This window comes from Myotis nattereri, assembly GCF_964212035.1.
Source record: "Myotis nattereri genome assembly, chromosome: 13".
Classification (NCBI taxonomy): Eukaryota; Metazoa; Chordata; class Mammalia; order Chiroptera; family Vespertilionidae; genus Myotis; species Myotis nattereri.
The window spans coordinates 44794065-44806138 of record NC_138088.1 but is presented as its reverse complement, the minus strand read 5'-3'; the positions used below and the strand labels follow the sequence as shown (position 1 = coordinate 44806138).

Below are 12074 nucleotides of genomic sequence, written 5' to 3'. Positions count from 1 at the left end.
GGCCCTGTATGAGAGGGCAGGTGGTATGCAACCCCCATAAAAACCAAGAGAAAAAGCAGTACAAGGTATTTTCCTGTTTCATCCAGAGCATATTAAGTCAGAGCCGGTAATTAACTATGGTGACCCCGGACCTAGAAGGCTATGCTTAGGCTCCTGTGATTGTATTAACACAAATAACCTCCAAAAAACAGACATGATTCTCTGGAAGAACTTAGGTTACGTTATAAAAAGCCTGGGGAAAAGGGCACATAGATACATGAATGGAACATATACTTCAAGTGCTTTGATGAGTATTTCAATGAAAATTTTACAGACTTGCATCTGAGCAAAAATTACAAGAGCCAAAGAAGTTGCAGCCTATAGTCCCAAATCCAATCTTCACTACTCTCACAGAAGAAACAACCAAAAATAAAACATGATTCAAGAATATCCAAAACAAGTTAATGCAAAAGAAATATCTGACATTTAACTACCTGAGGCTTCAAGAAATCTAGATATTTCCTAAAATACTCTCCTAATCTGATCTCAGAAGAGTAAAAAAATTCAAAGTAAGCTAAAAATAAAACAAGCGCACACAATCAAATTTATTATCTATGTAACAAAATGCCTGTCAAGGAAGTCTTGAATCCAGGATATCAAAAATACTGACATCAAAATCGCAAGAAAATCAATGGCAAACCTGAATATTTGCGTTTTCAATGACACAGATCATTTCAGTGATGCAGGTACCTTCAACTTGGGACCCGGAGGCCTGCTTGTCGGAGTTGAAAAAACTCCAATCTAGAGTCAGTTCGGGGACGTGGGCTCCAGTCCTATTGCTGCTACTATTTAGGTGGGTAGCCCTAAGCAAGTCACTTAACATTCTCTCCTTCTTGGGGTTTGCTTTCCGTATTTAAGAGGTTGACTAGACCAATGTTTCCTAAACTCACCTAATCGTAAGAATGACTCTGAGGTAACTGCTAACAATCTGGATTCCAAGCCCCCTTCCCTACAGATTCTGTAATGTTGAGGAGGTCCCTGAAGGAGGCCTAGGACCTTATACTCAGTAAATGATCCAAGTGAGGGGCCCGTACCACCATGTTTTCCTCATGGGTGTGGTTGGGGGGGGGGGGGGTCTCTGCCCAGGCTATGCAACCGTAATGGATCCAAGTTCAAAATATGGCAACTTTGAAAGAAATTACCAGGTGACTAAAGTCAATCAAAAACATCCAGAAAATTATCATCTATAAAAATGGGAGCAGCAGCAAAATATGCCCCAGCTGAAAGGAAGCTGAAAGCAGCTCGAGTGTATGGAACACCATCTTTGGCTCTGTATGAAAGGATGATATATTAAGGTGCCTGAAGACAAGAAACAGCTCCTTATTGGTGTGTCCTTGGACAGAGGGGTTGTTAAACAGATGAAAAGTGTAATGGCTACGCTGTGAGCCTGGAAAGAAGTTAAGATTGTTTGAAAGTGGTGATAAAAATAGGGGTATACTTCATAGGACTTATTCTGACCAGTTTGTGCTGACATTCAAAGAAATGGGAAGAAAACCCCCAACTTTTAGAGATGTGTCAGTCATTGCCCTGGAATTACTAAATTCTGGGTATGAGTTTGATGAAGGACCTGTCATCTTTGATTCAGGTCTGTCATCTCCTATAAGACAGGAGAAAAGCCCATCCTTTCCCTTAATACCATTTATTGCAAGTGCTGAGAGCATGAGTATCCAGGATGACATTGATGCTGCCGTGCTGCAGAATTACCAGGAACACCATCTGACCAACATCATCTACTATTCTGTGAAGGAATCCACTATAAGTGAGAAAAGTGCCAGGATGACAGCCATGGACAATACGAGCAAGAATGCATCTTGAGCCCTGACTGGTTTGGCTCAGTGGATAGAGCGTCGGCCTGCGGACAGAAGGGTCCCGCGTTCGATTCCAGTCAAGGGCATGTACCTTGGTTGCGGGCATATCCCTAGTGGGGGGTGTACAGGAGGGAGCTGATCGATGTTCTTCTCTCATCGATATTTCTAACTCTCTATCCCTCTCCCTTCCTCGCTGTAAAAAATCAATAAAATATATTAAAAAAAAAAAAGAATGCATCTTGACTTGATCAGCAAATTGACTTTGACTTTCAACTACACCCGCCAAGCTGTCCTCACAAAGGAGTTGATTGAAACATCTCTGGTGCTGTAGCTCTGAATTAACGAAAATCAAGTTTCATCCTCAGACAAGCAGTAAAGGAGGAAAATTCAGCCAGTTGATTATGCTTTTAGCTTAATGCTGTCCTGGTCTGAATAAATTATTGGTCCATTGTTTAAATTACTAAGGACAGCAAGGTATTTGTAAATTATCTTACAATAAACAACTTACAATAAGAAGAAAAAAGGGATCCGAGTAATTCTTATCATTTGGTAAGTTTTGCAAATACTAGACTAGGTGATCCGTGAACTACCTGTCCTCCCAGCTCTGATTCTATAGTATCTGGATATTTCATAAGGATGTTCTAAAAACATGCACAACTATAATGGTTAGCATGTGTTATTAGACAAAATTAATAAACATATTAACAAATATGCCCATCTCCCAATCCCCAATACCATTCATACCTTTTAAACACCCATGAAAACATTCTCCTAGATACTAGGCAAGTGGAATACTTTATTTGGTGGTGAAAACAAAAGTTCTTAATATTAAACTCTCAGGACATTAATATGGAAGGACTTGTGTTATAGGAAGAGAGAATTGTACACCTAATATTTTAAGTGAAAATTATACACTGCATTCTTTCCTTGAAGAACAACATTATCTGGTGATTCCATTTGTTCCTAGCTAAGAAATAGCTAGAAAACAGTCTGGCTAAGTCCCTAGCAGCTATAAAACTGCTCTGTAATACTGGAATGCAACTGTTTCAAAGCTAAAAGCAAAAAAAACAAAAGAACAATAACTGGTTACTAATGCTTCAAATTCAACAGTGTAGACAACTAGGTGGCTAAGAGTCCCCAATATGTTAGAAAGGTTTTATCAGGTAAATCAAAGCCTGTAGAATGCTTTCTGCACACAAAGGTAGCCACCTTTAATGTAGCCCTTCCTTCCGCTACACCATAGACCACTCCTCTAAAATTCTCATAATCTCCTAATGGACTTTACTTGTATTCTTTTATTTAAATTTATAAGTAACAAAACTAACAAAAAGAAAAAGAGAGAAAGCCTGATTGCATGGAGTGCAGAGGGGCAGAGCTGCAAAGGATGCTCATCAGTGACCAATTATCATATGGGTGGCTACCAAAACATGTAAATAAAGTCAAGATTAAAACACAAAACTGAGTTTGAATCACCCTTGCCACACAAACAGATAAAGAACTAAGAGTAAAACATTACTACATACTTTAGCTACTAGAAAAACAGTGCAGAGTAGCCCCCTAAAGCAGTACACACTGGTACACTAGGTTAGTATAAACCATGTTCCAAATGAATCTTGATGCTTGAGGTGGAAATACTAATTAGTTACATGCAGGAGCACACAGGCCAAAAAGTGATTTGCTTTAATGGCAAAAGTGGGAGCACCAATTATTATGTACTACATCACAGAAGCATTGAGTTTAAAGTCAGATATATACTTAAATACATTTCTGGGTCTGAAGCCCAACAAGCTCTGAGGCAATGTTTTGACCAAACCTTACACTCAATTAAAATAGAAATGTAAGATCAGGATCCAGGGGGCCGGCATAATAGTGTGGTTAAGAGCACAAGGTTGGCTGTCACACAGACCTGAGTTAAAATCCCAAATCAACAAATTACTGCGTGACCTTGAACAAGTCATTTAAATTAAACCTCGACTTTCTCATTTGTAAAATGGAGATAATGATTCACACTGTTATTACAAAATTTAAACAAGGTGATTCATGTAAAGCATTCAGCCTTATACCTGGCACAGAGGAAATAAGCAATAATAATAAGCTAGCTGTAAAATTAGCATGATTACTGCCTTTCAACCTCAAGGAAAGCTGAGTTTCCTGGCAGCCAGACAAAAGTTCTAATCATTATAAAAAAAGACATTCACATATACTCATATAAAGATAGTCTTTCATTTCTTTCACATTACAGGAACTTCCCCCATCCTTAGAATACTTCAGACTAATAATGTACAACTATATACAGGAAAGGCTTCAATGCAGACATTCTTCAGTAGGAAGGACAATTTTCATGATCTAACCAGTTTCGGGGAGTTAATAGTTGGTACTGTTAGGAGAAAGAGAGAGAGAGAAGCATAAAAAGTCTTCAACCCACATACCACTGTTCAATAGAGAAAACAACAGTTGACTATTTGCATTGTTTCATAATTGAGTTAGAAAATGAAGAAGAAAGCAATCAGGTGAAATATTTTAACTCATACACAGCTGTTAGTAAGGTTAGAGTGACCAAACTCACCAAAAAAGATCAAGAGCCTGGTTGGGGTTGCTCAATAGTTGAGCATCAACACATGAACCAAGAGGTCAACGATTCAATTCCTGATTTGGACACATGCCCAGGTTGAGGGAAACCCACTAGGGGACATGCAAAAGGCAAAGGGTGTTTCTCTCTCATAGATGTTTCTGTCTCTATCCTTCTCTCTTTTTCTCTCTCTAAAAATCAATAAAAACATATTTTTTAAAAAAGATCAAAAAAAGGTGAAAAATCAGTTATTCCCGGAGTTTAAGTAACACCTGCGCACTCTACCCTTTTAAGATCATGGCTCAAATTTCCCAACTGCAACTTTTTCCATTCTTCCAAATATGCCACTAGCTTGAATGTACCTTTAATTTGTACTATCTCCTTAACTAAGTACATTACTCTGGTTAAGGACAAAAATAAAATCTTGTGCATTACTATTTTTCTAGAATTCAAGAGAAAATATTACTACTTCACTTACTTACGGAATATATTTTAAAAATACTGAGAGGTCATTTGGGGGGGGGGGTTGTGAGAGGAGTTCCTCATGAAAATAAATCAGTTATAGGAAAACTGTTCAAGGACAACCAAAACCAAATTTCAAAAAAAAAAAAAATGCAATTTTTAAATTTTGAGTTAAGAGCAGGCTTTAATGGGTTGTGAGGTACAGAACTAAATTCTCAAAGAAAAATACATAAGTGAATTAAAGGCTTCTGCAGGGAGTACACACTGCTACCAACCCATCAGATGTGCAAAAATTCTTAATTAAAAAAAAATAGAGAATAAATTCTCCGTATCAATATTGGGAAATTTAACAACAGAAAGAAAATAAAGTATTTCATAGGCATTTTCAAGCATTTAAAGATATCTTCCTGTATTACAGATATTACTACAAAATGAAAGAAGAGACTGGTCAGATGGTCTAATTAACAACTCGGCAGTGAAAGAATAATGACATGGCCAAAAGACGCTCTGCCACCTGGAGATAATGGACAGTTTCTGTTTCCTGTTTAAGAACCCAGAAGAATCTCCTCCTGCTTTTAAATGCAAATTACCAATCTCAGAAGCACATTCTGCTCTATTCCTTTATCTGAAAATTACTGCAATGTGATCCTGTTCCAGAGAGGACCCCATTCAGGCAGGAAAATGGAATTAGGACAACCACACACTCAATAAGTGTGTTGAGATCATGGTCACATACAATGAGCTGTCACCCGCACACGTGGTCTTTTTCAGTGGAGAGACCACTATCTGTGATCAAAATTCTATTTGAAGAAGGAAAACTTAGTTTTGAGGACTATCAGGGTTTTAAAGTTTATAGACATTTTAATATGTGCATATACACTAGCATCACAGCAATTTAAAAACTGGACATCCCTTGGTTTTCAAATAACGACACAAGCTATTTAATGGAAACTTTTTTAAAGGCAGAATTTCAGTAATAATGGTATGGTTTGCTATTTAGTTGTACATTATATGGTAGAACAAACAAACAAACAAACAAATACCACAATGCAAGAAAGGTGAGCACCTCAGACTCTGCACTTCTCTTCCCTGTTAAAATTCCCGAGAACAGTGGATGCTGACTTGGAGACATACTGCAATTTAATGTACCAGGTGGTCAAGGTTAAAAAAGAACACGTTTACAACAGAAAAACTCAAGGAATAAACAAGCCATAATAAAGGGATTCATCCCATTGTTAAAGGTTATAGTTTTCTGCCAAAACCACACTTGATTTGCGAAATTTTATTCGATGTCAGGTAAATATAAACAAAGAGTAAAGAATGCTAGACAAGTTATAGCCTCACAAAAGGTTAACTTACCTCTAGTCTTTCCAAGTTATATATTAATAAAGAACTTTAGTGTTTTGCAAAACCTCTTTTCTAGCTAAGGCAAGTCACATCCAAATGAGTGAATTTTTTTTTTTTTTTTTTTTGGTGATACTGGTTTATCCCACCCCCTAGCACCCAAGGCAGACCTCAATTTTCCTTCCCCCACAGGTCACCCGGCAACCAGGCACAGAAGCTATTGAAAATGCACTTCCAATCTCTGAAACGTCAGTGAATGTTTAAGGAGGAGGAAAAGGATTGTATCGAGTTTAGAAAAGCTATTTAAATGTTTTGCCGAATGCCTGCGATTAGTACATGTCAACCTAATGGCATAGCATGACATTAGCCGCCCCCTCCTTTCGTCCACCCGCCCAGAACCATAGCAATGAATGCAGCGGAGCACTGAAGACCAGAGAGCCGGAAGAGTATCATGCACAGAAAATAGGAAGCCTGCGATTTTTACACGGGAAAAGGCAAGTGGTGGCAGTCTTGTGCTTTTAAAGAACCTAGAAGCGCTTACTAGTTCAACCCATCCCCCAATCCATGCCACCCTTTCAACTTTGTAATTAAAAGAGAGGAGAAATTCCGGTCAACTCGCCTTGGGGGTTGGTCTGAGGGTTGAGGACTCACGCAGGGAGGAGGATGGAGAGAGAGAAAGAGCAAGCCAATGAAAGATACCAAAATTTCCCACCTTTCTTAAATTCCTCCAGCATAGCGTCCAACTTGGTGTCATTGAAAACAAAGTGCAAGGGGTGGTTATAAAACCTAGTGATGGTTTTCAGGGGAGTACAGTCATCTGGATCCACGAAGGCCAAGTCTTTCACAAAGAGGAGGTCCACGATGTTGGAGCGCTCCCCCTCGAACACGGGGATGCGCGTGTAGCCGCTCTCCATGATCTCCGACATGGTGTTGAAGTCCAGAATGGCTTCCCCGGTGATCATGAAGCAGTCCCGGAGGGGAGTCATCACGTCCTCCACCGTCTTGGTGCGCAGCTCCAGCGCCCCTTGGATGATGTTCAGCTCCTCCTTCACGAGGTCGTTGTAGGGGTCTGTGACCCGCAGCATCTCCAGCAGCTTCTCCCGGTTGTAGACGGTGCCTATCTCCTGGCCCAGGACGCAGTCCAGCAACTTGCTGACGGGGTAAGAAGCGGGGAAGGTCATCATCATGAAAAACTTGGTGAGGAAGATGGTGTTGGCTCCCACGGCCAGGCCGTGCCGGGAGCAGATGGCCTGGGGCACGATCTCCCCGAAGATGACGATCCCGATGGTGGAGACCACCACGGCCACCAGGCCCGAGCCGGCGATGTCGTCCAGCAGGATGGTGAGCGTGGTGTTGACCAGCACGTTGCCCAGCAGCAGCGAGCACAGCAGGTAGTTGCCCTGCCGGCGCACGGGCTCGATGCGCTTGGCGTAATTCTTCTCCTTCTCGGTGCCGCAGTTCTGCACGATGCGCAGCTCCATCGGGTCCAGGGCCATGAGCCCCAGGTTGAGGCCGCTAAACATGCCCGACAGGCACAGGAGCAACGAAATAAAGATCACCTGCAGCCAGAAGGGCAGCAGGAACTTCTTCTCCTCGCCCACGATCATTTTGGTGTCCTCGCCGTCGTGGTAAATCCAGGTGGTCTCAGCCCACGGGGGCGGCGGAAGCCCGGCCACCCCGGAGCCGCCCTTGCCCCCGACGGTGCCACCCGCGGACCCCGGGCCGCCGGTGCCCAGGGCCGGCGTGGACAGCGATGTGCACAGGTAATAGGACTTGCTCTTCTCCATCTTCCGCAGCGGTTTTATTTCTATCTCAATGATGCCCGAGGTCCGGCGGTTGAGAATGATGTGGGGCAAGATGATGATATCTGACGTGCGGATGCCGCAGCGCTGGGGGCCGCTGTCCGGCTCCGGCGGCGCGGGGCCCCCCAGCCCGCGCTCGCCGGGGCTGTGGCGCCGCCGCTCGTGCTCGGTGAAGGCGATGCGGGACCACGTCTCGTTGTTGATGTTCTGCCCATACACCCGCAGCTTGACCCGAGTCCGCTCGCTCACCCGCAGCGCCCCCCCTTCCATGAACGACACGTCGTTCGTGTCCTCCAGCCGTAACCCGATGATCACCGTCTCTTCGTTCTCGCCCGCCGCGGCGCAGCCTCCCGCGCCGCAGCAGCAGCTCAGCAGCAGCAGCGGCAGCAGCCGTTCCGCCGCCGCCTGCAGTACCCCCCGGCCGCGGGCGCTGAGGCTGCGGCGCGCCGCCATCTTCCTAGTGGGCAGTGCGGCGGCTGCCTGCCCGCCCGCCATCTTTACTTCGGGTTCACAAGAGCCACAGCCAATCATAGGGTGGCTGCTGTAGCTGCGGCTTCATCCTTCCCACCCGGCGGCGCGAGTGCAGGCACCGGCCCCTGAACGAGACTGCAAGGGAGCGTCTGCACCCAGTGCTCAGCAGTCCGCCTCCCTGACTGACACTGGCCCGGCCTGGGCCGGCTGAGGAACCTGCAGGCTCGCGGGTGGGGGGAGAGGGAGGAGACAGCGCCAGGCGCTGCCACGAGAGGCAGGCTGACCAGCCACTCAGGAGCGGGCGCCCGCCCTCCCAGCCAGGGGGCTGGAATGGGGGCGTGGCCGCGAGCCGCGCCGCGGGCCAATAGCAAGGCAAGGGGCGGGGAGTGGAGGGCCACGGTGCTCATCACGCCAAGTTTCCTACTGAAAGGCGCGTGACTCTTGTGTATGTGCGAGGGGAGGAGGTGTGGCCGGCCGGCCCCGAGAGCCAGTCACAGAAGAGAGCTGTAAGAGAGGGGCGGGGCCTCCCGTCCCACTGCCAATGAAAAGGGGCGGTCCGCGAATCCGCGGTTCCCTCAGGAGCCTCAGTAGTAGAACCCGGTACCTGGTTTAACTCAGTTGGACTAAAGTCGTGAGGCGCGAGGCGGCTGGTTACTCGCTGCACCAGGTGAGAGCGCCCCAGTGCTCGGTGCCGGTGAAGAGAGGGCTGCGCCTTCCTGTCCCAGGAGCCCACTAGGCACGGCTGAAGATGCACTTTAGCCTAGAATGAAGCCGGGGCACCGGCCGCGTCCCCCTCCTCCAGTCTTGCACGCCGCTCCCTCCGAGACTGGCGGCGGCCGGGTGGCCCCAGCACCGCGCTGACCAGCTCTTCGGGAGCCTTTCGCTTCTCCCCTAAACGACGCGCGCACTCTGCAGCTCGCGGTCAGGTGCCGCCACCTGCCGGCGGCCTGGGTGCTCTGCAGCGCTTTCCCTGTGTGCCCCAAACCGCAGGGTGTGCAACGCGTGGGGCTAGAGTTGAGCAATTTCCCCATCTTCCAAATAATCTACTGATAGTCTTGCTGAAAGTATATATTCCATGGACCCCATCGCACACTTACTGAAAGGGAAGGACCCAGGAGTCTATTTCTAACAGGCACCAGGCAAGTCTGGGAAATGGGAGGGAACAGACACATGAAAGCTCTATTTTTTCATGTTGTTTTTTTTAAAATTGATTTTAAAGAGGGAGGAGGAGGATGGGGAGTGAGGAGGGGAGAGGGGAGAGAGAGACATGGATGTGAGGGGACCAAACATGAAACCAGAGCATGTGCCCTGACGGGACTGAGCCACACCTGCCAGGACTGAAGGCACGTTCTTAATGCACTGACCACACCGTACTAGGTTCAGCATCGCTCAGCAGAAAAAAATCCTGAAGACCTAGCTCCCGGGATTCCCAAGCCCACTGCGTCTGGAGGAGATATGGTAGCAGAGTAATTGACAATTGATCTTTTTCTTGCATCTACAAAATAATTGTTTCTTCTTTTTTTTTTCTTTTTCTTTTTTTAATTCTGCAAGCACATTTTCTTCCCTTTTTGTAAACCAGTTAAACATTTTATCAGTTTCTGGGAGGGATGACTGCAGGGGCCTTCTAACTGGTCTCTCCTCTTCTACACCTGCCCCCTTACCTCCTCAACCCAGCTTTCAGTGGTCGTGTTAAATCAGACACTGTCTGCTCCCTTGTCTGAAATTCTCCTCTGGATTTCCCATCTTGTAGGAGTAAAAGCCACAGTACCTACATTTTCTGACAAGGCTGTCAGGATCTGCTGCCTCCTTTTACTCCTCTGACCTTATCACCTGCTGCCCCAGCAAATCCTCCTAGCAGTTTCTCGTTCTCTCGGGATGCTCCCCTGGGAGCCTGTGCACTTGCTGTTGTTTCCTGTGCCTGGGACTCTCTCCCCTCAGATGCCAGCATAGCCCCTCGGTTCACCTCCTTTAAGACTACTCAAAGGCCACTTTTTCTTTTTCTTTTTTTTGAGGATATGTTTGTTTTTGTAAATTGATTTTTAGAGAGAGAGAAACATCGATGTGAGAGAGAAACATCTATCGGTTGCCTCCCATACATGCCCTAACATGGGATCCAACCCTCAACCTGGATATGTCCCCTGACCAGGAATCGAACCCAAGACCCTTCGGTGCATGGGATGATACTCCAACCAACCACACCAGCCAGGGCCAAAGGCCACCTTTTTTTAAAATTGTAAACAAACACTCCCTGTACTCCATCTCTGTTTTATTTTCCTTAATTTAGCTTATTATGTCTTCTTTCACTAGAACTTGAGCTTCCTGAGGGCAAGGATTTTGTCTGTTTTGTTCACTGTCATATTATCAGGGCCTATGACAATGGTAGATGTTCGAAACAATATATGTAGATTGTTAAAGAAATGAAAGAGCCTGGCTAGTTTGGCTCAGTTAGTTGAGCATCATCCCATGCACCAGGAGGTCACGGGTTCGATATCCGGTCAGGGCACATGCCCAGGTTGCTGACTCCATACACAGTAGGCGTTGGTGCAGGAGGCAACCGATGGATGTTTCTATCTCTCCCTCTCACTTCCTCTCTCTGAAATCAATTTTAAAAACATGTAATTTTATTTTTTTATTAATCCTCACCCAAGGGCATTTTTTCCATTGATTTTTAGAGAGAGTGGAAAGGAGGAGAGAGGGGGAAAGAGAGAGAAATGTTGATATGAGAGAGACACGTCCATTGGTTGCCTCCCAACAGGGGCCAGGGATCGAACCTGCAACCCAGGTGCATGCCCTTGACCAGGAATGGAACGCACAACCTTTTGGTACATGAGCCAATGCTCTAACCACTAAACACACTGGACAGGGCAAAAATATATATTTTTTTTTAAAAAAAAAGAAATAAAATAATTTTTATTCTGATTATTTAAAGTAATGTCCCAATCTAGCTTCCAGGCCTTCAGCTTCTGGTGCTGCTTTCCTACCCCTATTTCTCATACTACTATATTGAAAAATACGTTCATATTTTTTTAAAATGTATTCACAGCCCGGCAGGCATGGCTCAGTGGTTGCATGTCGACATATGAACCAGGAGGTTACAGTTCAATTCCCAGCCAGGGCACATGCCTGGATTGCGGGCTCGACCCCCAGTGGCAGGCATGTAGGAGGCAGCCCATCAATGATTCTCTTTCATCATTGATGTTTCTATCTCTCTCTCCCTCTCCCTTCCTCTCTGAAATCAATAAAAATATATTTTTAAATGGATTCACAGACTTGGAATGCATTTATAAAAATAACATTATTGAAGGTTAGAAGGGAAAAGTGGAGCTTTTTAGGAATATCTGACAAAGGTTAAGGATAGATATGTTCCTTCGAAGTCAGCTGATTGAAAATGAAACTTTTAACTTCATAAAAAGTGTGAGTACACGTGTGTTTAAGGAGCTGAGAGGGAAGATGATAAAAAGCTTTCAAATGCTGAATGCACACTTTTGGGATGAGTGTGGAGAACGGGGTTGGGGAGAGTTTGCTAAACCTACAGACATTTCCTGTGCATTTCAGAGAACCCTAGGATGGTCAGGAAAC

At 45.1% G+C, this 12074-nt stretch overlaps 1 protein-coding gene and 1 pseudogene across 4 annotated transcripts in view; one reads left to right on the top strand and one right to left on the bottom strand.

Moving 5' to 3' along the window:
- Positions 1 to 8679, bottom strand: part of CNNM2 (cyclin and CBS domain divalent metal cation transport mediator 2) — a gene marked incomplete at its 5' end in the record, with an annotated part of 105161 nt that extends 96482 nt beyond the window's left edge. For 2 of the 3 annotated variants that reach the window (XM_081104626.1, XM_081104627.1), the window contains one exon: positions 6935 to 8555. In XM_081104626.1, coding sequence (XP_080960752.1) covers positions 6935 to 8555 — 1621 coding nt within the window. Of the gene's footprint in view, positions 1 to 2624; positions 4225 to 6934 lie in introns of those variants that run through there. The other variant, XM_081104628.1, reaches the window with a different exon arrangement.
- LOC308529151 (ATP synthase subunit gamma, mitochondrial-like) lies at positions 1117 to 2189 on the top strand (annotated as a pseudogene). Its single transcript has 2 exons — positions 1117 to 1864; positions 2100 to 2189. The product of its transcript is annotated as an ATP synthase subunit gamma, mitochondrial-like (transcript).
- Positions 8680 to 12074: the final 3395 nt, after the last annotated feature.